Raw genomic sequence first — 24,490 nt, 5'->3', positions numbered from 1 at the left:
TGCACGTTTCTGCTGCTCCCACAGGAGTTGTGGCGCTCCCAGCACAAGTTAAAGATTCCCTGAAGGTTTTACCTTTCTTTTCAAAGAGCTGCTGCCAGTTTTTGCTGTAAGGTTTGGGATGAGCTATGAAAAGAAGACACAAATCTAAAAAATGATGGAAAGTAATTTCTGTACAGGCTTCATGTGCCTGGACAGGGCTTTCAAACTTGCCAGGTAGTATTTAAAAAAAATAAAAACTGTCTGCTTCTGAAGCGTCAGATCACATATGAATCATGGAGTTCATGAGGCACATGTTTACTTGTGTGATCACTGGGGTAGAGGTTGCAGGCATTTGAGAGCATCTGGTGGGTCCAAGGCAGTATGCCTGGATGAGAGCTGTGATCCCTGAGGCTCAGTCCCATCCCGTTGGCACTGCCAGCTCTGGAAGTGTGTCTGGATGAGAGCTGAGATTCCAAGGCTCAATCCCATCCTGCTGCCAACTCTGGAAGCATTCCCCAGCTGTGCTGCAGTGGGGCTGGGGCTGGTGGCCTCCAAGGGTCTCCAGGACAGGGCTCCATCTTCTGGATGAGGGACTTTTTGCTCCTAGGACTGGATTTGGGAGATCTTTCTTTTGGTAGGGGGGAGAATGTCCCTGTGGCCAAAGGGTTTGTAAAGGGAATTTAGTACTTTGCCTCATGTCCTCAAAGACACTCGGCTCCCAGTGAGGAGCCTCTGACAACAGCAGGCCTGCTCCCTGGTACTCTTGGGTTGAATCCTTTCTATAGGGATAAAAAAACACATCATTTTTGCAAACAACAAAGTAATTAAAACACTGATACAGCCCTGTGTGCTTTTTTTCTTTTTGGCTGCTCCTTGCAGAGACGTTCTGGCTCCAGCCATTCAAGTGATTTCCTACAACTTGACTTCAAAACCAACAAACAACAACAGCCACCAGCTCTACCACGTGTTGGCCTGCACAGACCCTGCTGCAGGAGCCCGGCCAGGTTCAGGCACCAGGACCTCCACACCTTTCACCCAGGGTAATGTGAAAGCATCTCTTTATTCCCAGGTTAGTCATGGCAGTTGCCACCATCTGCTTGGTGAGCAGTAAAGGCTGTGCATAATTGGCAGAAGTTTCTATACCATTATGTGCAATACTTCTTATGTAAGTACTTATCATTAAATGCAACACTGAGATATAAGTATTTTAAGTATATAAAGTCAGGGAGGAGTAAAAAGCAGCAAAATGTGCAAAGCCACGTTAGTATGTCAAGCCCAAGAGCATTTCCAGCCCTGCCTTTGGGAGAGTCTGCCCCTAATTTGGCTAATGCTTCGTTCAGGGTACCACGTGGAGTAATGTAGCTAAATAAGTCTATACTTAAATATTAGGGAAAGGATAAGAAAGCAAAATATTGCTTAATACTTAATAAATACTTATATTTCATACTTAATAAATAAGGCTTATGTAAGTATATTCAACTGCCAGTTACCAGGCAGTTGGTTCCATACCAGGTGCCACAAAGTGTACCAGAAGGTGCTTTGAATGACTCCTGTGGTATATAATGGGGAAGAAAAAATAATCTCCAAGTATATAATGGGTCTATTTTTCTAAATAAATTTGCATTTATTAGCAGACAATAACAAACACGTAGTAGTGATGCCAAGCAGTGCCAAGCAGCCAGTGCTGGAGTCAGATATTTCCCCATGTTTTCTCACTCCATTCATTTGATTATCCTAAAATGTTTTCAGAAGTTAAAATTCTTCCTCTTGATATATCTTGTACCCAGTAAATGCTGTTTATATTGATGGCAAACATATCTTAACTTAATCTATACAACTAATGTCTAAATTTGGAGAACAAAAATAATCATTCCATAAAGTGTTTAAGGTGAAATCAAGCTAGGATTGCAAAGGGCTGGTGGAAAATGTGTTTTGATGGTGTGGGCTGACAGTTAGGCTGCTGAGGACACCTTCTGGATCTGTTTTAGGAATTGCTTATTAACCACTTCAATAATAAACAGAGAGATTAGGAGCATGTAATAAAAGAAAATCCAGTGGATATTTCACTCAATATCCTCAACAGAGCACATGTATTTCATTCAAAAATTCACTGTTGTTGACTCTGTAACGTGATTCAGCGTTTACTTCAGTTAATGATTTTTTAGGGATCTTTCATAGGCCTTTTAATTCTATAAACGCCGTGAAGATTTGCCTGATGTAGAAGGGTTAGGGTGCTTTTGAAATATACACAGTATCAAAGGAATTTAAATTATTATTTAATCTTCACCAAGAGTTTCTGGTGTGCAGTAGTGTAATAATGACACGTAGTTACGGGCCTGACGCTGCAAAGTGAGTGAAGGATTTTTATCCCCATGTGTGGCTTCCTTTTAACCCCAAGTGTGGCTTCATCTGTGTGCTTTGCTGTTGGCAGGAATGGCCCCAAAGGCAGGTGCTGCTCTTTGAAGGTGCTGAGGAATAAATTACTCTCGGGATTCCTCTGTAGTAGACAGTGACTACTGAGTGGTTGCTATCTCAGCCTCTGAAGTGTGGGTTTAGCTGTAAATATGCCTATTACAACTCTCTTTCTGAGGGAAGTGTCATGGTGTATTTAATGTTCACTTTCATTGCATTTTAACCCTGTCTTAAAGTCACTTTGGGCTGGGGGCTGTGGCTGCTGGAGAGAGATTAAGCAGGGAGGTGCTCATGTGTCCTTTGGAGAACTCACCCAGTCCTGTGGAGACCAGAGTATTAACAAGAAACAGTTGGTCCTGAAGAAGGTTTTTCATTTCTGCTCTGAGCTAAAAATTACTTCTCATGGCTGAATTTCCAAGCAAATGAATAAAATGCAAGGGTGGCTTGTTCTTTCTTCAGCCTTAATAAGTTTGAGTGGGTCCTTGCAGATTGTAGATACTTAATGCTTCCAGGATTGTTTTAAGATACAATTGTTAGGCATGTTTAAAAAAGAAAAAAAAGATCTTTCAAGAGCTCATTTCCCAGAACATTACCAGCCAGCAGCCCTAATGTGCTCACACCACACAGCAATTGTTGACTAATACTATGTGCTTTGCAAAAAAAAAAAAAAAAGAAGAAACAAACTGTTATATGTTTTTTTGTTGAGATATATTTAGAGAGCTTTCTTATTGTTAAGAGCTTTAGGAACAATAATCAGTGGTATGTCATTCTGGTATTGTTAGCAAAGTCCTTTCTATTGAATTTTCAAGATGTTGTAAAGTGAGATTATGTGAGTAGCACCTCTGGACACTTTTTCCCATCATTGTGTTGGTATCAATCGCTGACTTCCACTGTTTCTCCTGGTATTAAATGAAAATGTTGTTTCCCACTACGCTGATTGGAGGCTGTATAATGCATGACATAACTGATAACCCTACTGAGATTACACATTGTAGCATTTGAGCTGCACGAGAAGGTTGGACAACAAAGTAGGTGGCCACTTGGTCTGGGAGACAAAGTTGAAAAGAAAATGTACTGGGATCATTGTTTCAGCTGAGACGAAGAAACATTATAAATGGATAATTTATGAGGCTGGTCTCTCAGGTTTTGGGAAAAAAAAAAAGCTGGTTTGGTTTTGGTTTTGTTTTGTTTAATTTTATTTTTTCTGTGGGGAAAGCAGATAGAAGATATTTTCCAAGGGCAAAGTGCTGCCCTAGGAGACCCCAGCCTCACTCACCCCCAGCCGAGCTGTATTAGAGCAGAAACCCGCACCCTGCCAAGACTCCTGACATTTTCCAAAGAGGAAATAGTAAGAATTCAGGGGCAGAGTGGAGGAGGAGGAAGTTATGTTTTGGAACTAGCAGTGAGCTGAGAAAGCCAGATTTTTTGTCTCTATAATAATAATAATTTTAAAAAAATGAAAATTATGAGAGGCTTTGAGCGAGCTTCTGTGTTGGGCACAGCACCAGAGGCTGAGCCAGGAGAGGAGGGAGAAGCTGTAGAGAAGCTGCTGCCATTCCCGTTACACCATGTCAGGCTGTGTTTCGAGGGGGTGTTTCTGGAGGGGTGGCTGAGCTGGTCCAGTGCCACTGTGCCATCCTTCTGATGCCCACACATGCTTCTTGTCCCCCAGCACTGTGTCAGTTTTTTAGGGCGGTTCAAGGTGTTCTGGGTTTTTTTTGGGGTGTCAGACTGACCCCAGTCCGTGCTCTCTTTAGTTCCTCACACAGTGACTTTCCTTCCAACTTTGCTCCTGCCTAAGCTACCAGGGTGGCTTATGCAGAGCTTGGCTTATGACCAACCCAAGGGAGAAGAAGTCATTGTCTTCCCACCTCTGGTCCTTCCTTACAAACACTAAAGAAAAGCCTGGGGAAAATCCAGTTACTAGCCAAGTTTCTGCCCTTCAGCATCTCTCCCTCTGGTCTGTATGCTTCTCCAGGACAGTGACAAATTTAGACCTGATTCTGCCCTTCCTCAGCTGATGGGGTGTTAGGTGCAAAAAGCAATTCTTGATGTCTCATTCAAAGTTTTATGGACAAGTGTAAAGCTGAAGTGAGCTGCTCTATTCAGTGGTTAAGATTTTAATAGCTCTTAAGTAATAAAAACAACAGAACTGCTTCCAAAAAGTGTACCAGGGAACCAAGTCTAAATGTAATAAAGGTCTTTACTTCGTTACAGTGGATTTCAAAGTGTTTTGTGGCTTGTGGTTACACAGAGCAGAGGGCCTCTGGATCCTTCTGAGCTAATTTTTTATTACAGGGTTGTGATTGCAGGTGACTGGACTTCTCAACTCTGGGAGTCCCCTCCTGAGAAAGAGAGGGCACGTGGCAGCGTGCAGGGACGTTACCTTGGTCTGAGAGGGGCAAAGATTGTCCTTCTTTAAGACATGAGCCAGGAGAGACTAGGTGCTAGAGTAAAGACCCTTAGTCTCTATCCTCCAGTGTTTTGCTTTCATATTGATCATGGATGACCTGAAATTGAGTCCATTGCTGGGATTTTCACACAAATCCTGTTGAAATTCAGGAGGAGTTGAGCGCTTAAACTCATCCCCATATCTCAGCTCATGCCTTCATTTTTTTTCTCTATTCTAATGTATTCACACTTCAGAAGCAAGGGAAAAAACCCTTTGTATTTTGGGAGTGGAGAAAGACCTGTGGAGGAGACAAGAGGGAGCATCTTTGGAGGATGCCAAAGCCCTGGCTTCCATTAGGTGGGTGGAGGATGCAGCTCACCACCTTCATCTCCCATGACAGTAACTTCAGTGCAGGAGGTCATGCCTTGAGCTGCCAGCTGAGCACCCCAAACTGTCTTAACTCAAAGTTTCTAAAAACTGTCCTTCCACTTGTTAACTTCTTCCATGTGATTTTCCAGCAGGACTTTGCCCACTAGCAGAGAGACCAGCTGGCACGAGGGTGGGCCTGGACAAAGGGACTGCTTTGCTGACTGGCCACGTGATACCTTGCATACCTCAACCCAATTAGGGCTGGGCTGCCTGGGACCTTAATTGGGCCTGACACAGGCCTGTTGAAAGAGATTCCCCAGGAATTAAAGAGCTGCTTCTCTAGTTTGAGTTGGCTGCTGATGCGAAACATGACACGGTTTTTGAGAGTTTTCTGTGCTTACCATGAAACAAAAATGCCACAGGTATCAAGCAGGCCTTGTTTGGGGGCTATAATCATATTACAAATGGAACACTTCCACATGTGCCTGCTGGCACATCTACCCTCTGCTATCTCACATGTATCTGCCCCAAGGTACAGATGCTGAGGTCTTGACATAGCATAATATAGATCAAAATATATTCTCCAGATTGCCTTAGCACATGCTAATGAAAGTGAGGAGTTAAGGCCTGAAAGAAGCAGCTGTTTAAAATTTTCCTCAATCCCAGAAAATCGACTTCTTAATTACTGATAATTTGAGCATCAAAATGACCACTAAACCTCTTCTCCCACTAGACCCTCCCAAGCTGGGAGGCCTGCTTCAAGACTCTCAGGCAAAACTTCTTAGAAGTGTAGCATTTCATCATATTTCTTTAGCCTTTCTGGAATTAATTAGTATTAAAATAAAGCAGGAAAAAAAGAGGGTGCCTTCTGGAGGTGCCTTCTTTCAGCCTCAGAAAGTTATATGAGACTATTTTTATATTTCCACAGCATCTTTCACAGTAAAATGTTCTCCAAACTGCCCCAAGTATATTTATAAAGAGCATCAGTTGCCATTAAAATAAAGATACTCCTAGTTGATAAAAGGTCACAGCTTCCAGCATAAGTGGCAAAGGGGTCTGGGCTCAGTCTGATTTATGGTTGTACTCAGGAGATAACTTGTCCCAAGCAAAATTTAGGCAGCAGTTTTGGGAAAAAAGCTTCAGTCTTGCAAGACATGAGTTCTGGAATTGTGGCAGGGTAGAGGGTTCTCTCTTCACAGATTATTTTAGTGTTAATCTGATTAATAATCTTGCTTCTGGGGAAATAGTTTTGCTGATGATTGTTTTCCTCTAGCAACAAATGAATCTGAGTTAGGAAAAAAACAGAGGAAAAGGAATACAGATGGAGGTTTTTTGCTTGTTTGTTTTTGTTTGTTTGTTTTGTTTAATGTTTATTTATTTAATGTTCTCTCCTTTACCCTCTCTCCAGACTGACTCTCATTTGAAAGCTGAGCCTTTCCTAAAGCTGGCACCATGTTCTGTATTGGAACCAGAGAGACATGAATTGTGCTGTTGGAAGCCACAGTCAAGGTATCCTCACAAACCTACAGAGCATTTCAAAGGGATGGGGAAGAGGAGGAGTTCTGGCCAGGCTACAGAACATGTTTTCTTATAACTGGAGTCCTGACAAGGTATGTGGTCCTTGACTTGGAGAAAGGGTCTTCTGTTTGGTGCTGGATGCCTTGGTTTTGTTTAAATCATTATTGGAAGCATGTCTGTGTGACTGACCAGGAAAAAACACAAATGAGACTTGATGCAGCTGGAAGGCAGCCGAGTATGGTGAGACCATCCTGGAGGCTGCAGCAATTCTGTGTCTGAGCAAGAGGGACCTGAGAGAAAGGTTTAAAGTTTGAAAAACATGCATGGAGCAACAGGCCAAACTGACTCGCTGAGCAACAGCAGCCTCACAAATGTTTTTATAATAACTTCCCCTCCCATTACTGGGCAAATGTGGCCATTAAAGCAGGAAAACAGCCGGGCTGACACCAGAGCAGCGCCTTGGACCCGCAGTGGTATCAGGGATCTGGGCCAGGGTGAAATAGTGATTAATCATGTTGTCATGCTGCTGCTTCGTTAGATTCTGTAGATAGGAACTGAGGTGGTAGCTCCTTTGTCTTATAAGGCTGCTCTGTCACATGGGAATGATTTGTTGATTTCTGGAAAACTACTACAGTGGGATGATGCTGAAATAAGCTGAAGAGGGTTTTTTTTCTGAAAAAAAGTGCTGAAATTATTCTTTTTCTTAAGAAAATATATTAAAAAAAAAAAAAAAATCACTGTGACAGAAAGCCAGAAACGTTGGTCCTCAGCAGTCTGGTTGCATCTGAACAAGTGCAGCTGTGTGGTCCATCAGGGAGGGTATGACACAAACACAGAAATGAGCCAGAGTTCTTTGCTTATTTGGGGGATCACTCATCAAATCTGACTTTGTTTTCCAGCTGCTTCTCTAGATGAAGAACTCTGCCACCGGGACAAGGCAATTGAAATCAAGGTCATGGTAAGATAGCTACATGGACCCCGTGTGGGTTTCCCATTCTGCTCATCACAACCCTGTATGCAGTGTGTGGGTGAGATACTTGGAAGTGAAAATACAAAGCTCCAGGCTCTCAGCAGAACCCTCATCCAGGGGATTTGGTAACATGGAGTTAGCCAGAGGTTAAACTAACCCTGCAGCTCAGCTCAAGGAGTACTTTCCCTGATAGTTATATGATGGGAGGGTGCTACCATAACCCAGAACATTAAACCCAGGTGAAACGGTCCCACCCTTTCTCCACTTCCAAAAACCTCTTTCATCTAGGGCAGGTGAGGGCAGAGCTGATAAGAACTGTCATTGCATCAAATTAAAGGAGAAAACGATCTGGAAAGTTGTTTGCAGATACAGCTTGACTTGATTAATCTATTTGTCCTCTTTATTTGGCAGAAACCTAAAACCACGTTTCACGGTGACTTTAACTGCGCTAAAAATAATGGCCTATTTATGCAATTATCTGCATGTACCTAACCATTGGCTCAGGCCAGTGAGGTGAGTACAAGAACATGCACACAGACCCTTTTTTTTTTTTTTTTTTAATAAATTGTTGGTTTTGGTGTGTTTTTTCCCAGGTGTGGTTTAGGCTTCCTGCATGAAAACCACCATCCTGTAGGTCTCTGCTTCCCAGCAACCTGTGCATGAGGCTTGGGAGCTACAAGTGCAACCCAACAGCAGCCAAGCTCCTCTTGCTGCCTGATGGTTGTGAAACAAGTCAATCAGTAGCTGGGCTGAAGGAAAGACTGACACATACAGGTATTGTGACCTGTACCTTGAGAATCTGGTGAGTTACCAAAGGTCTTTGTGTATTGGAATAGGCTGAGAGAGAAGCAGCCTTTGCCTTCGGCCTGCAGACCAGGCCTCCCTCTTTCAAGGTACTTTTGGCTTCAGTAGAGCCAGATTAAAGCAGATCTGAAAATTCTGTTGCCTAAATGTGCCTGTGCCACCTGGCCAGTGCTGTACTCCTGGACATCTCACCTCTCTGCAGGTTGGCCAGAAGATGAAGAGCTTTGCACCTGATTTCAAAGGGAACGCTCAAATGACAATTTTTACTTACTATATTTCTATTATTCCTAGTAGTCTTATTTGCTATTATTATATTGTAATTATTTTTTTGCCCCCCTTTTAGTTGGAGGCCAACTACAGATTTTTATCATTCTGGCCAGTCAGTGTTTGCCAGTGTTGCCAGCCAAGCCCGTCTTCTTGACATCATCCCCATGAGCAGCAGGTGGGAGCATCACCAGCCCCAGCTTAAGGCTCCGTAACAAGCCTTCCAAGGTGACCTTGCACTAGTCCCTCCCATAAAGGTAAGTGAAATATCTCTTTTCCAAGTGTTTTGAAGCTTAAAGGACTGATCTAAAACCTTTCAGTGGTCTGTTTAGAGACTGAACTGGGTCCTACATTGCAGAATCAAGTTCAAGAGGCTTCACAGTGCCCCATCCTCTGGTTATCCTCATGACCCCCCAGACACAGTCTTTGCTCCGCAGACTGCAGACAAAATGCATCATTTTATTTTTATTTGCCCTGGCCCAGACAAAGACAAGACAATAAGGAAAAATAATCCCTTCAGTTTTGTAGTCCTTTATTTTTTTTTTTAAGTTGATCCTCCCATAGTAATGTACTGAAATGCGTAACAGTTACATTGTACAAAGCTTTTAAAGAAAGTACCTCAACTTGCCGATTATTTCAAAATGAGATTATAAACAAAAGGAAAAAGAAATCTGGTCCCTCACTAAAGGCAAAAAAAAACAAAACAAAAAACCACGAAAAAAACCAAAAAACCCCCAAAAATAACTGAATACCTTCCATTATTTATTTCTTTTCAACATAAATTTGGAACACTTCATCTTACAAATAGGATTAACATGAACGTAACATCACACAAGCTCGCAGACAACCAGCATAAAATATTTGGTACAGGTTTTTTTAATCAGAAGAATCATGCTTTCATGAGGAAATTATAACTGTTTATACAATTGAATCAATTTACTGTATTACACAAAAAAAACCCAGAAAAAAACAAACTAAAAACAACCCAAAAAACTAAGTCGCATCTATTAGTTATTTAGTTCATTAAAAGGCAAAAAATAAGAGGAATGTAAGAAAATTTCAAACACTGTTTTGCACTCCCATATACACAATCAGTTCACCTCACTTGTTTTTTTGAAGTACATGGGTGCCTTGCATCGTAACGCAGCGGGGGACTGGAGCAGTGCTGTTTGTTATAGGAACAGTGCTATTGGAATCAACAAACAATCGTTTGCCAACAAATAAATACATGGTACACACAACACAAAGAAAAAATTAGAGGGTAGGGGGGAAAGGAAACAATACAACAAAATAGTGACATGATTGTCGAAAATTAAAATCTTACAATGATTTGAACTAGTGGTGCTGTCGATGAACACGGTGCTTTCACGGAATTATCTGGATGATTTAGCTTCTTGGAGTAGTGAACATTCATAGTTTACAATATACACAAGCCTCTTATGTATTGTTTCTCAGAGCTCTTTTTTTTCTTTTTTTTTTTTTCCTTGTTTTTCCTTTTTTTCTAAACAATGCAATTGAGAAGGCAAAAGAATTACGGAGAGAACCAAACATTCCCTGTTGCTTCTTTCTACATTTACAATGGATAGTGTGTGCATCTGATAGAACTATTTTCTTTCTTTGAAGGGCTAAAATGCATAAAGCTTTTCATTAATGAAGAGATTTGTACATAAAAGCAACTGTTCCCAATCCTGTGTCAAACTATCTTATACAAAAAGAAAAATCAATTCAGTTCCTACTTTAAAGGAGTGCCCATGTGTGTATCAATGCAGTCTTAAGCCTTTTGCCCCTGCCCCTCAAAGCCGGGTGAACTGGAAGACACCTTTTCCCAGCCCCAGTTTACAGAATCCACTGAAACTTTATTTAGTTTTTTTTCTTTTTTTTTTTAAAGTCGCATTGATCCTCCAGAAGTCAGCAGCTGCCTTTGCTGTGCAAAACAAAATAATGAGAATAAATAGTTTCTTCCTTTTTAAAATTATTCAGTTTAAGGTCACTGGAACTTTAAATGAGTGACCCTGCAGATTTATAAGGCATTCTGCTCAGCAGTCTTTTAAATAGTCATATATGAAAGAGCCATGCTACTGGTTTGGACTTGGTCCCATTCTTGGTAAGACTTCACAACGTCATACGTGGCTGATGGACTGGATGGCGCTGGATTCTGCAGCAGCTCTCGCCATACTGTGCCACATATTGGGAGAGTTGTGAGAGGCAGAATGAAGGGAGTCCTTGTCGGAGAGAGAGAGCATCATTGCATATGCCTGGACAGGGAAAGAAGGAGGACAGAGAGGTCACGATCCCGCGGTGCGGGTCTGAGCTTGGACTCGTGCCACCCCTACTCAGTTAGAGCATCGTTCAGGCTACAGCTGCTGTTCCCAACTTACTTAAAACATGTCAAAGCACATAAGGTAAAAACCACTGTCAGCCTCTTCACCAACACCTTTGACTCGCTAATAGCAATAATAATTTCTGCTTTCATCTGGCTTCACAAAGCACTGAGAAACTTTTAATAGTAGACAAAGTCCCAGAGTCTCCTTTGCCTTCAGATTCTTGGCACAAGAGACTCTTTTCAAGAGCCTGAGGAATCACATTATCCCTTGGCTGGTCCTGTATTTTACCAAATTCCACAGTCTCCTTTGCTGACCTTCTCTACAGGCACATTCTGTAGTTTTTCAAACTAAGACCTTTTAAAGGAGTGAAAAAAAAAACCACATTTTAATTCATGTTTTAAAAAAATAATTTAAAAACAGCACTAAGATATCAGTCTAGTTATTGCTGTTTTAAAAAACGTGATGAGGATGTAGAGGTGATAACATCCAAGGTACTAGAAAACGAACCCAAACAAAAACAACTAACAAAAAAGCCAAGGCAGCCAGAAGATCGAGTCACATCCCTGCAAGGCTGCAGCTGAACTCTACAGCATCAGCGTGGCTGTGCTGGCTGGCTAAAAGCAGAGTGGGACCAATTCTTATCACGGAGTTTCTGCAGGAGGCAGACAGGAACAAATATAGCAAAAAAAGTAAGAGAATCCCCCCGTTTTCAGGGAGCAGAGCACCCCACCATGTCTCCTGGGTGCAATGGGAGCTTGGGAGGTTGGTCAGGACAGACTGAGGTCTGTGGATGTGGAGCACAGCCCTGGCTGATGAAGCTGAAACGAGCTCACCTGCCATACACCAAGTGTTTAATCCTTTGGGTATTTGACCACAATAACATTTTAACTGAGTTAAGCTTTTACCTGGGATTTGGATTTCCTGTACAATGGTTGTTTTAGGTCCTCTGGCATCTGGGAAGTATTGAAAGTTGCCAATTCAGCTTCACTATATTGGTTTTCTTCCATTTTCCGCATTTTGAGGCTATCTGTGAAGTGCCTTATGTGGTCCAAAGCCGAAAGTCCAGTCTTACTATACTCCTCTTCTTTATACCTACAAAAACACCACAGAGATTTTAATGTCAATTAAACGAGCCTGTTTTCCCTTGTCCTCTCAAGAGTTACCCATCTGAGCAATTTCTCCTTTTTTAAACTAAGAAACCACCTTGCCCTGTGGAACCATGATCCTGATATAAAAGAAAATTCCCCTTTTGTTTTTTTCAAAAGAGGAGAGGAGAGAGAAGGCAGCAGAAGCAGGGGAGGGAGTGGTCATCTCTCTTCTGGTGTCCCCACAGCCTTTCAGAGAACCATTATGGGAGATCCTGGTTGAGTTATGGAGTAGATAACGTCTCTCCCACGAACATTTCCTGTCTCACCCAGAACCTGACAATAGCTCCCTCAGCACAGTTATTTTTCCTCTTAAGAGCCATAGATTGCACGAAAAGACTGAAAACAGAGCTGGGGTTGACCCAAACAGAGATGCATGTTGCTATTGTAACTGGGAAGCTGCCTACTCCAGGCCAGTTCCCACAACACGCGGTTTGGTGCTGGCACTCTTGTATGGTTTATTGTTTTTAGTTCATGTATGGGGTGCACCAATACTCGGAAGGAACCAACCTGCCAGGGGAAGCTTTGCAGTTCATGTCCAAAGTACTTGTTTCCTCGTAATCCTCCTCTGGGGTCCCCTCGTGCATGTCACTCGTAACAGGCTCTTTGACTGCTTTCCCTGCAATTTCACTCTCTTCGTCTTCTTCATCCATCATTACTTCATCTTCTGCCTCTTCATCATCCAGCAAATCTGAGTTCTGGCTGGCTACCATGGCTTTTTCATCCTTAAAGTGGCTGCCATTCATTCTGAAAGTACCAAACCAAGCCCAAGTGATAATCATAGATCAGTTATGAAGGCTCCTCAATAGCCAGCTGTCGGAGGCAGATCTGAAAAGGATCTGCCCCAGTAGAATAAAGTGATTTCTCTATTTTATATCATGTTTAGTTTCAGACATTTAGGCAGTATTGCAGAAAATTCCACTCCAAAATCAGTGGGACATTAGAGTACCATCAACATGGGATTTTCCTGTTACCCTGCTAAAACTACTGTTCAAGCAGAGGTATGTGGAGATATCCATTCCAAATTTTTTTCATGCATTATTTCATCTCATGTTTCCAATCATACACGTAGTCTAGGCAAAACAACTCACTGCCTTTTAACAAAAGCTGTAGGGGCCACGAAACTCTGAAAATGAGATCCGGCATTTTCAAAAACGACATCTGATACTGCATTCAGAGTTTTAAAGTCAAAATTACATGCATAATTAATTTTGCACACTACCACCCATTTGGAGGCCACATTACTTCACTGAACGTATGGATTACATATATGGGAACCTAAAGGACTTCAGCTAAAGACCTAAAGAGTGGTCTGCAATATTGCCTCCGTGCTGAACTACATTATTGACTGACTAGAAGGGTGAGAAGTAATGAAAAGAAAGGTCATAATAGCATCTGAAGTGCGTTTATTCTTATTAAATGAGTCATTATAGCAATACACACATGGAAAACCATTTGGTCTACCCGTTGTTACTACACTGCCCTTTGCTTTCAGACAATGATTTCCCTTAACTACTTCCTAGGGGATTTTATCAAGGACATAATACCCACGCAGAAGTAGGGCCTTGTTTGCTCTATGATTCTGAGTATCTGCAGCTGCATCGTGTCTGCTGCATGAAATGAGAGCTAATTGACAACTGGTGTCAACAAATGCATGGCCAGAGGTACTAATAGTGTAGATGAGCTGAACTTGGTGGAGCCACAACAAATTCAGGTTACCAGCCTATCTGCTCTGCTGTGTTACGTAGCAGGGAGGCCTTGATTCACCTATTGTTCTCATTGTGCAAAAGGTCCTCAACTCTTCCAGGAATACAGTTACAAAAATGGAAACCTTATTGTCTGCCCGCAGTTTGCTTTAGACTCCCTCTGCTTCAAACTGTGCGGGACAATATCAAACACATTCGAAGTTTGAGCAACAGAGGGATGAGGTCTAACAACGTACTTGGCATTTAGTCTTTGACTTGCTGCTTTAAGAGATGAACCTTCTTATGGCACATACACAAGTGAAAGCTGGTTTCTTATACAACAATTGCATCGTTTTCCTAAACATACACTGGAGTTTTATCTTATTTTCCGAGGAAATTCCAGTTGACTGTTAGGACTTTACTACTGCATTAAAAAAAAGCTAGGGGATGGTCTGTTTCTATCTCAAAAAGTCTGAGGCTATGCAGTGTTGGGTGAGCTGAAGCAGACACTACTCTCTTAAGATTATCAGAGCAGTATCTCTTTATCATCTTTTATTTAAATAGGCAGAAATAAGAAATTGCTGAGCACAGTTCGGGCTGCCAACTTGCTTGTTATGCTCAATTGAGGCTGCTAGAAATGAAAGGGAGATGGACTTCAACCAAAGAAACAAAAGCCACGTGATTAAGAAAACAGCTTCTCTAATTATGCTTTCAAATGCAGCAATTTGCCAGGGATAAAATATCCATCAAGAGTGGTCTGAAGTGCCAAATTTAGAAAGGAAACACTGCACAACCCAGCAACCTTTTCACTTTGCCGACTTCCTGTTGGAGGACATGTTGAGACCAGATGTGGAAGGAAAAAAATCAAGCCCTCATTGCCAATCAAGATGGAATGAAATTTGAATATGCATGTAATCACTTAATCTGATACTTTAGTGGAAATTGTGTTGTGTCCACCATTTTTATCCCTTCAAAACGGCATCTGGAAATTGAGAAGACAGTGAAATTTGTCATCAACAGTAAGAAATTCCTGATGCTGATAATGGAATGCCAATTCAAAAGCAAAAATAATGCATAATGCAACACCAGTCACAAAGAAATGTATAGCTGATGTGCATATCCATGCTGCAGCCTTTCCTGCTTAGCTGTATTTTTATTAGCTGAAAATATTCAGAAGAAGTGAAACACCCATATAAATCTTAGTAGGAAAAAGGCTCTCATATGCTAGAGCACTGTGAACTACCAACACCTACCAGCCTTGTGGGCATTCTGCTCTTCAGCATCTTTCTTGGGCTTGAGTTACTTACAGGAAAGGACTTGAAGTTCTAATCATTAATTTGATCCAAGAATTTAGCTTAGTCTACTTTAATAATTGGATTTAAATCATAAGGTTCTCTACATTTAGTCAAAAGATGAAGAATTCACCTGTTCTGCTCTGAATGTAAAATGAGGGAATTAAATCAGTGATGGGAACTTTAAACTGAGAGCTCCTGATATACAAGGAGAAACGTGTTCATAGACTGAACCTTCTGCCCAGCATCTGCCACTGGGAATATCCTCACGCATGATGGGGCTGGAATAAACATGTTTTTTTTCATAAGACACTGAGGTGAACAACAAAGTAACCAGATTGCTAAAGTAACTCATCAAAAGTGAAAAATCGGGTTTAATCTGGAAAAGGCAGAAGGGCACCTTTTGAAGGCAGAGCAGCAACAACTTACCTCTCCTCTGAGTTTCGGGGGGACTGATTGTTGTGGTTGCTGTTTCCAATAAAATTCCTAATTTCTGTGAAGTAAGAGTCTTCCTTGTCATCTAGGATTGCCCCTGTGCTTTCCAGTTCTGAGTGAGGTGAAGACGTTGCAGTACCTTAAAGCAAAACAGAAGACTTTTGTTCTTGCTCCTTTACATTTTCTATAACCATTTAAATCAAATGGAAATTGAAATGATGGTTAAAATGGGTGAGTAGGTCATAATGATCTACCAGCTGTAAAACTGGTAATCAGAAGGGAAGTGTTATCCATGGGTGGTTTCCAGCCAAAACAACAGCTCGCATGCTGGGTGCCATTTCCATGGTTTATAATTACTTTTGCCAAGTATCTGTTTCATCTTGTGCCTCCAAGGCTATCAGTCAATAACTGTGTTAGACCAATGGCTGAAAAGCCAGCTTCATTTTAGCTACTAATTTCATGGATTTGCTTAAAATATGGAGCAGCCATTGACATAATCACCCAGGCTCACTAGCATGGAGAGACGAGTGACAGACATCATCCTCTGTGCACAGGGGGAAAGACAGCTCTGCATTCCCTGCAGGTACCTGGTTATTACCAGTGGAGCAAAACAGAGAATGCAAAGACTGCAGACAAGGTTTTTATCAAACCCTGCAGATACCTAAACCAGACCAATGGCATCCACTACCTGCTGCTGCCTTTGCTGCTGCCGTGCGGTGACAGATTTGCTTTGGGACTTGGGAGCCACCATTACCTCCTTAACAGCTAGTGCTTCTCAGCTCCTAACAGTGGGAATATTTAAGAGGATGCCAAGAAAATCTTTTAGAGTGCCCCCGAGACTCTAGATCTAGGACTCCTATTGAGAGCCAAGTGATTGTGGAGATGGGATTAAACCAATTTTTCCAGTTTGGTCTCAAAATGCTGTGGTTGGCTTAATTAAACCAAACAAAAAGACATCGTCCAGTGGTATTAAGTTATACAAGGGTAGAGTTTACACTGGGATTTTCAAACCACTTTAAATGTCAACAGAGCTTAGGCACTTACATATTTCCCAAAAACCCGCTCACGGAGCAGATGGCAGAGAGCAGCGTGTGCCTGTTGACTCACTAAAACTGAGAGAGAACATGAGGTCCCTGTATAAGAGCACTGATGGTACACAGGACACACTGGGGAAGGAACAGACATAACATACCAGACATGTTCCCGTTCTCATGCTTTTTTAGATGTCTGTCAAGATTGGTTTGTTGACCGAAACACCTGTCACACAAGTGACACTTGAATGGCTTCTCTTTATTGTGGATGTTACGGACATGTCTCTGCAGGTTAGAAGATATGCTAAAGGATCTGTCACAGTATTTGCACCTAAAAAAAACCACATAGGTAGAAAAGGGTTTGTTAGTAGCTGGAAATGTAAGATTTGTTCTAAAAGACATGAAGCACCTTCTGGGCTCAGCCTGCGTACCCAACTGCAGTTCCTTGGTCCCTTCTTGAGGCAAAACCCTCAATGAAATAAACCCTTCCAAAATACATTATGACATAATTACTGGAATGGAGACATCACTTCTATGGTGGGTTTTTTAGCTTTCATTTGCACTAGGCTTTATATTTTAAATACTGCCTTCAGGATTAAGCATAATATTTTAGAGTTAATGGCATCCAATTAGTTAGGGTAATTGATTCCCATGTTTTTCAAACTGTTGCATGCAAAGTTGGGAAGTTTGAAAACAGTAGAGTAATAACTCTTGTTTCATGTGCTGCCAATACAATACAATTAAACACTTTTGGAAAAAACATGAAACGGATCTCTTCTAATGCTCAAAAAGGTAAAAAGGGGCTGTTTCTTTTTCTCCTCTAAATTATACTGCGTGATTAAATCTTTTCTTGAGGAATTAGCTTGCTCGATTGCTAATCCCAGAGGAAATTTGGTTATCTTGCAAAAACCAGCAATAAACAATCCCAACCTTTAATACCGTGCCAATGTGAGTAGTTTAGTCTATCACTCTGGTACCAGAGGCATCAATTTTCATACTCTGCAGCGATTTGGAGTCCCTAAAGCCTTTACTGTAGTGCTCTTTAAGCCATTACTAAGTCATACTATAACTATTCAAAATTCTCTGGCTGGCAACTAGCCAACAGCCTTCACCACTTTAGTTTTTCAATCTTTTACATCTTCTGTGCTTCTCTTATGCTTGTCAATTACGTGTATTTTTTAGTTTAGTGCTGAAATCGTCCATTATGCTACTAATTGTTATGCTTTTATGTGGTGGACGAGCATGACATGCAAGACCTTTCTCCAATAAAATTAGATGTGAATCTCATTTCCAAAAGAGACTAGAGGCAAAAAACATATCGTTTCCTCACAAACAATGAGCTTACTCTCCTCTTACAGCTCATAAAATGCAGAAATTAGTGCATTTGTTTTACGGGAACATGAACTGGCTTCTTTCCAGTTGATTTAAATTAGTCTTTCATTTTCAATACAGTGAAGCTTCTATACACATTTCTGCATGTGACTGTCCTGGATAGACTTATCAGGTACATATTCTTATCAACAGGAGAGTACACCCACATGGGTTTGGGTCAAGTAGACCTTAGAAAGGATCCAGATTAGGCAGGAAAGCAATAAATACAGTCACGCCTTTGCAAGCAGGACCTTTCAGAACTCTGCAGGTTGACAAAACACCTGACTTTAGGCTGTAAATAACACCACCAAGCTCTTGCACCAAAACATTTTTGCAAGGGAAACTGTGAGCCCTACTGAAAATCACTTCAACCACTTTCAGCTGTCCCATGAGGCAAAGGCAGGACTTGCAGATGGAGCCTGGGCAGCTGCTTCAGCCAAAAACATTTCACTAACTCAGACCAAAACCTTCCCCCAGCTCTACAACTCCAATGCTGAATATCAGCATCGAATGCAAAAAGCCCTGTTAAGAGACCAAAATGCAATGGTGGGTCATCAATGCAGAGGAGCAAGTGCTGGTGGTGGCCATGCAAGGGTGTTGAACCCTCAATTCCCTTGTTCTAGTCATTCAGTCACAGCACAGAGGGGTGAGAGGTCGGTACCTGTAGGGCTGCTCTCCAGTGTGTGTCCTCAGGTGACGCGTCAGGTTTGCAGACCTCGGGAAAATCTTGCCGCAGTATCTGTGATAAGAAAAGGTTTGATAAGATGATGCAGCCTTCAATGGCTGAGTCCCAACTGGAGCTGCAATGGCTGCATAGCCCAAATTGAATAATTAATCGATGGTACTGTTGGCATTTCTTTGGTCTAACGACATTTCAATAAAAGCATTCAGCAAATGTGACTGAGACACACAGACGAGAATGGGTCTGGAACTGCTGACACTGACCAGCTTTTCTTGGGCAGATGCGAGGCATATATTGAAAAAATGCGACGTTTAAAGTTCACCCCAAGTTTCTAAGTTCACTAGGTGACTATCAGTCAGAGAATCTGTTATTAAAGCCTCAGATTTCTGCCTCCATGTAAGCAAATTTCCAACCTCTCAACCAATTCTACATGTCAGCAAACGTGACATCATTCTGTGCACTGAATGGGATCAGAGCAGACAAGACTCAAAGACCTAATCCATCAAGGTATGTTTCTATAACAATATGTCTTGAAAGAAGGTGACATGTTTTCAAAAAGATCAGATAAACCGATATGCCGGTGTCAAACGCCTGCACACTCTGGAGATGATATAGAGACCTAAACAGTGCAATTTAACAACCATTCTCCAAACTCAGTAACATGTCACAGGAAAAATAATGGGGAAAAAAAAAAAAAATTAGCGTGAGCCCTCCCCTCTTCATTCAAGTAATCTTAGTATTCAGTTTATAATTGGCCCAGTTCTACTAATGACATTCAGCCCATCTCTGCATGGGGACAAGGCACACACAGCACCATGTGTCATTCACCCTTAAGTGAATGAGGGTGGTGGTTGCTCCACGTGATGACTTTGAAGATTGCCTCCCTTCACTTTTAACATCCCATTTATTTTTTTACAACATGATATATAAGCCTTCAAAATACCCACACAGCTAATTCTACTCTCCTCGACAAAGCTCCCATTCATTTTGGTTGCACGTACAATGACTATCTTCACTATTTTTTTTAAGTCTGTACACATAAGTCCTAATAAGTCATGTATTTTATCACTGATCCCTTTGGATATTAAAACTGGAAGCCTGAGAAAAAACATGTCTGTAGTTTATGATCAAAAAAGTCAATAATGAAAGCACACTTGTGCATATGAAAGTGATGAGAACATTTGGGAAAAAAAGAATTGTTTATATTATACTTCCCACCTCATTTATCAAACCGGTATGATACAGGGCAAGCTCTTTCTTCAACAACACCAGGAATTTAGTAAGAACCCCAAAGTGAAATGCTTTCAAAGAGAATCATAGAATGGCCAGGGTTGGAAGGGACCTTGAAGATCATCTAGATCCAAACCCTCTGCATTGGCAGGGACACCTCCCACTAGAAGCTTATGAGAAAGGAAAAGAGCTTCATTAGCATTAATACTGGGGAAGACAGCAGTTTCCCACACTGGTGAAAAGGGAAATGTTCAGTAATGGCAGAAATACATCGGTCGTGTGTCCTGAAGGAACCAAACCACCATGACGACCACAGAGAGCCCTGAAGGACCAGCCACGGTACCCGTTAACCACGTGGGCAGGAGGGGTTTGGGAGGACAGGCAGGTGGGGGTACAGGCAGGTGGGGGTACCTGCAGGTGTAGCGCTCCTTGCCCTTGCGCAGGAGGCTCTCGGGCAGGGCGCTCGGCGGCGCGCGGAAGTTGAACATGGACGGCACCGACTGGATCAGCTCGTTGGCCTCTGGTTTCAGGGCGCTGAAGCTCTCCAGCTTTTCAGCCATGTTCTCTATAGCTGACATCTGCAACAGAAGACAGCACAGAACCCGTCACAGTGCATACCCCCTTCTGCCCTCAGGTTATACAAACAACATACACTGCCAAGACGAAAAACAAAAATGGGGGGGAAAAGCCCAAACCAAATGTTAGGTTAGCAGTCTCAAAAATTATGGGGTGCAGAGGTGGTGCTGTTCCACTTGAAAAAAGGCCCGTAACAGCAGGGTGCTGTTTGTCTGCAAGATCAGCACACAGCAGGTCTTCTGTCCCAACTGCTGTAACAGAAAGCTGCTCCCATACAGAACCTAAATTAGCCAGTGTTCATTTCTTCTTAAGCCTCAGATTCTACAAAATTCCGTTTTATGCATCCATGCTCTGTGGGTGTGTGCCTATGAACCTATGCAACCCATCTACTGAAACCATTGGTCATTTTTTACCAAATCAACACAAAAAATAGAGATCCCAACAGTGGCTGAATTCCTAATTTATTTATTTTTGGCGGGGAGGGGAGTTGTTTGTAGTTTTTTTCCAGAGGACTTGCAGAGGACAAATATTGCATAAGAAACCTTATGAACTTTTTATCTTAACCAAGAGCTGCAAGAAGCAAGACCCAGAGAGGCTCTATCAATGTCCCAGCCACATCCAACCATCAGTCCAATCTTGCCCATCACAGTCAAAGACCATGAGATAGATCCATGAGAAATGAAGCTTTGGTGGGTTTGGTGCTGTGTGTTTAAATTACCTGATAGATGTCTACCCTGTTTTTCTGCAACCCCTCTTAATATTTCTGCTCTACCTTTAGTTGCTTATAAACCCAAGGTACTTTGGGATGTCTCCACTCCTGGTTAGCTGTCTGCAATTTTCAGGAAGTGAGGATTAAATAATTTCTGGAGAATGGTTTCCTTTAAGGTGCTGACCATGAAAAACTGCTCCAAAACCTCAAACATCATCACTTAAGAGAGTTCAAGACTGCTGCTGAGCCAACTGACAGGTGAGAATAACCATCTGCCTCTTCATAACACCACAAACACATGAAAAAAAAAAGAAAGCCAAGATCTGACCTACAGAGCACAAACACCACCACATGAGCCCTGTACAAGGCTGTGCTTGTAATGAAGGAGGAAATGATACAAAAGACAAGATGCTGAATGCTCCTCAGCTCGGCACACTTTTCCAGCCCTTCTTTCAAAATCCCTAAGGGACTGCTCCAATTGTTGGGATTTTTAAATTTCACTTGAATGGGAAGAAGTCCATGTCTGGTTTTATGTTTTTTAAATGTATTTTATTTTTATTTTGATGGGCAGAATTGCATGTTTGTCTCCTGAAATGACTATTCACGTCTGCTTAGCTCTGCTTTGGGTTGGTTTGGTTGGGTTTTTTCCCTTTAGCCTGTAGCCTGCCCTCTCATTTCATGCTCAGATCCCTAATGCTGAGTACAAATTGCAATGTACAGGGTACCACTGCCAATTTGCCAAATGTCTTTCATCAAACACTGTGAAAAAAAAAAAAATAAATCTCAGAGGGAAGTCAAGATACATTTACTTGTCAGGCAACAAATGTGAAAGCATTGCGAGGCAGTAGGGGCTGCAAGCTCTGGGGTTTGATTCATAATCACTCAGCTGCTAAAACATTCTCCACAGATGCAAGTGGACAGCACATTTGTCAATATGAAGGATTCTGACACATACTGATCACGGGTGTGAGATATGTAATGATGATGCTGCTGGGAGAGGAGGTAATTCTATCTCAGCACCGAGATGTCATTATCAACCCATACAACTCAGCATTACCATATATTTCTTTTTGTACGACTTCATCTTTTTTTCTGTAGTCAGAATGGATTCTTAAAGCTTTTACAATAGTCTTTCTACTGCCTTTAATTCCTTCTAATTGTTCCCTGCAAGAATTCATGCATTTATTTTGTGACTGCAGGAAAGAAATGGTTTGAATGAAAAATGACCTTTGGCCTTCAGGCTGATTAGCAGTGACAAGACAGTGCATGGGTTATAATAGCACATATTTACAGTGAAGAATAATAAGGGCATTGAGAGGTATAATACATGTTTATGTATATTTAAAATTCAAGTCAGTTTCATTATCTAGTGGGTTTAAATCATTTTTGGATCACCATTTCTCATGTACATGGTCCCCTACAGTCATATATTTAAAGTAACTATTTTCACCTTTACATTTAAAAAGGCTTAGTCATGCTTATTTTAGTTCTTATTTCCAGGATTTTGCAGAGGACAAACTGAGACCAACTCTTCTGTACTGTGTAGCAAGGCAGATCAGTGCTACCTCCTGGGCTTCCAGGATGACATCAGCCCCAAAATAGGTATGAAATCAGCAGCTAATCTTAAATCCCTCATTCAGAGGAAACACAAGCACTTCCAATTATTTTAAAGTATTACTTGCTTTCCAAAAATATGTTTCTCACCATAGGAATTACTATTGTGCTTGGGGTTTGTTTTTGGGGGGGGCTTGTTTTTGTGTTTTGTTTGTTGGTTTTTTTTTAAGACTGATCTGTGCAGTTACCTGGTATGATTTATATTTTCAAGAAATGCACCAGCAACAACGGGAAGTGCCTGGCCCCAAGCCTTTGCTGATACGAGGCAGTGTCATTCCACTGCTGTCAGGATAATTATAGCTGTTACCTTCAGCTGGAGATAGGGCTCACAAGAAGTAAAACTGGGGCGTTTGCTTGGAAGTCCTGGAGCATTCTGGTGCTCAGGGCCTTCAGGATGCGATTCCCTATCGTGAGATGGGCTTGTTACAGCCCATAAAACCCTGCCAGCCCAGCCCCACACCAAGTTCTCAAACAGTTTATATGCAGGTAGGCAGCCCCTGCTCATCAGTCTACTTGAAAAATATTAACAGAGAAATAAGACATTTCAGGCACCAAAACCAAGTAGGAATGATAAACCTGCAACATGTACTTTCCAGAAGCTGGTACCCTGGCTCGGAACAGCGGCCCCAGGGGATGTGCTGGAGGGTGGGCAAGGGACAGACCTTTTTCCCAGTGTCTTCTGTCACACACCAGCACTGAGGGGTGCAAGAGCCTTAATTTGGGATTGCGCCTCGATTTCAGTGTGGAACAGCCATTGGTGGCTGCTGCTCCTATTCATTTGGATAAACTCTCTTCAAATCCATTTATATTTTTGTCAAGGAGAGGTCACCAATTTAATTAGGTGCATTTAAAAAGATCCTGGGTTTTGTTCCTTCTAAGCCTTTTGTCCTGATAATTCAGCTGGGTGCCCATCATTTTATTTTATTAATTGTTAAAACTAATTAATAACCATTTCTCATTCAGGTTCATGGTCTCAGAGAGTTGGGGCACAGCTCCCTCAGGCATTTCTTTTCCAAGCTGAAAATATCAAAACCTACTTAAAGTCTCTTTTTGTATGGAAGCTGCTCCCTACCTCTGAACATCATTGTTGCACTTTTCTGTCTCTTTTCTAATTTTACTATGTCCTTTTGGAGAGGGGCTTCAGCTGTATTCAAGACCTGAGGGCAGTATAAAGAATGATGTTTTCCATCCCTTTCTGCTAAGCACTCAGATGATCTTTTCATAAAGCTATCAACTTCAAGATCTTTTTCCTGAATGACACGAGTTAAGAATCATACTTTCCCTTCAGTTTTACTGGGTACTTACTGCCATTGAGTTTTATTGCTATTTTAATCCCTGGTAACTCAGCTCACTGTGAATCTTCTGCAAAATCTTCACAGTCAGCTTCAGATTTAGCTATTCTCAATAAACAGTTGCAAACTTTGCTCTTTCCCTTGTCTACCTTCTTCCTGCGTCCTGTGGAGACCTGTGCCAGAGCTCAGATCCCAGTGACCTTCCTAGGTGGACTCACTGATAATCTTCAATAATTGTAAAAATCACAGATTTATTCTTTTTTCCCAAGTTTTTGGTTGGTTTTGTTTTGTTGGGTTTTTTTGTTTGTTTGCTTGTTGTTTTATTTTCCGGTTGTGGGTTTTTTTACTAATTACTAACCTAGGGGATGACTTTCCCTCTTCCACAATGAAACTCCC

The 24,490-nt window shown here is 41.7% G+C and overlaps 1 protein-coding gene and 2 long non-coding RNA genes across 10 annotated transcripts in view; 2 read left to right on the top strand and 1 right to left on the bottom strand.

Annotated features, from left to right (window-relative positions):
- The first annotated feature begins 867 nt into the window (after positions 1 to 867).
- LOC127387612 (uncharacterized) lies at positions 868 to 8,127 on the top strand. The gene is made up of 4 exons (XR_007890170.1): positions 868 to 1,048; positions 6,561 to 6,762; positions 7,570 to 7,628; positions 8,052 to 8,127. It is a non-coding gene; the product is annotated as an uncharacterized LOC127387612 (long non-coding RNA).
- A 395-nt stretch (positions 8,128 to 8,522) lies between these two features.
- LOC127387611 (uncharacterized) lies at positions 8,523 to 23,498 on the top strand. Of its 2 annotated transcripts, none has more exons than XR_007890168.1 (3): positions 8,523 to 8,965; positions 21,365 to 22,190; positions 22,689 to 23,498. It is a non-coding gene; the product is annotated as an uncharacterized LOC127387611 (long non-coding RNA). The 2 variants fall into 2 exon arrangements; XR_007890169.1 differs by lacking the exon at positions 8,523 to 8,965 and having other exon boundaries at positions 21,322 to 21,446; positions 22,096 to 22,190.
- Positions 9,224 to 24,490, bottom strand: part of MECOM (MDS1 and EVI1 complex locus) — a 332,845-nt gene continuing 317,578 nt past the window's right edge. For all 7 annotated transcript variants that reach the window (XM_051626185.1, XM_051626188.1, XM_051626191.1 and 4 more), the window contains 7 exons: positions 20,315 to 20,481; positions 18,653 to 18,730; positions 16,782 to 16,951; positions 15,584 to 15,728; positions 12,688 to 12,924; positions 11,938 to 12,124; positions 9,224 to 10,963 (listed from right to left, as the gene is read on the bottom strand). In XM_051626185.1, the coding sequence (XP_051482145.1) occupies positions 10,829 to 10,963; positions 11,938 to 12,124; positions 12,688 to 12,924; positions 15,584 to 15,728; positions 16,782 to 16,951; positions 18,653 to 18,730; positions 20,315 to 20,481 (1,119 nt within the window). In that variant the 3' untranslated portion in view covers positions 9,224 to 10,828. The remainder of the gene's footprint in view (positions 10,964 to 11,937; positions 12,125 to 12,687; positions 12,925 to 15,583; positions 15,729 to 16,781; positions 16,952 to 18,652; positions 18,731 to 20,314; positions 20,482 to 24,490) is intronic.

Source organism: Apus apus, chromosome 8 (assembly GCF_020740795.1).
Source record: "Apus apus isolate bApuApu2 chromosome 8, bApuApu2.pri.cur, whole genome shotgun sequence".
NCBI lineage: Eukaryota > Metazoa > Chordata > Aves > Apodiformes > Apodidae > Apus > Apus apus.
The sequence above is the reverse complement of the archived record's forward strand: the minus strand, read 5'-3'. Positions and strand labels throughout refer to the sequence as shown.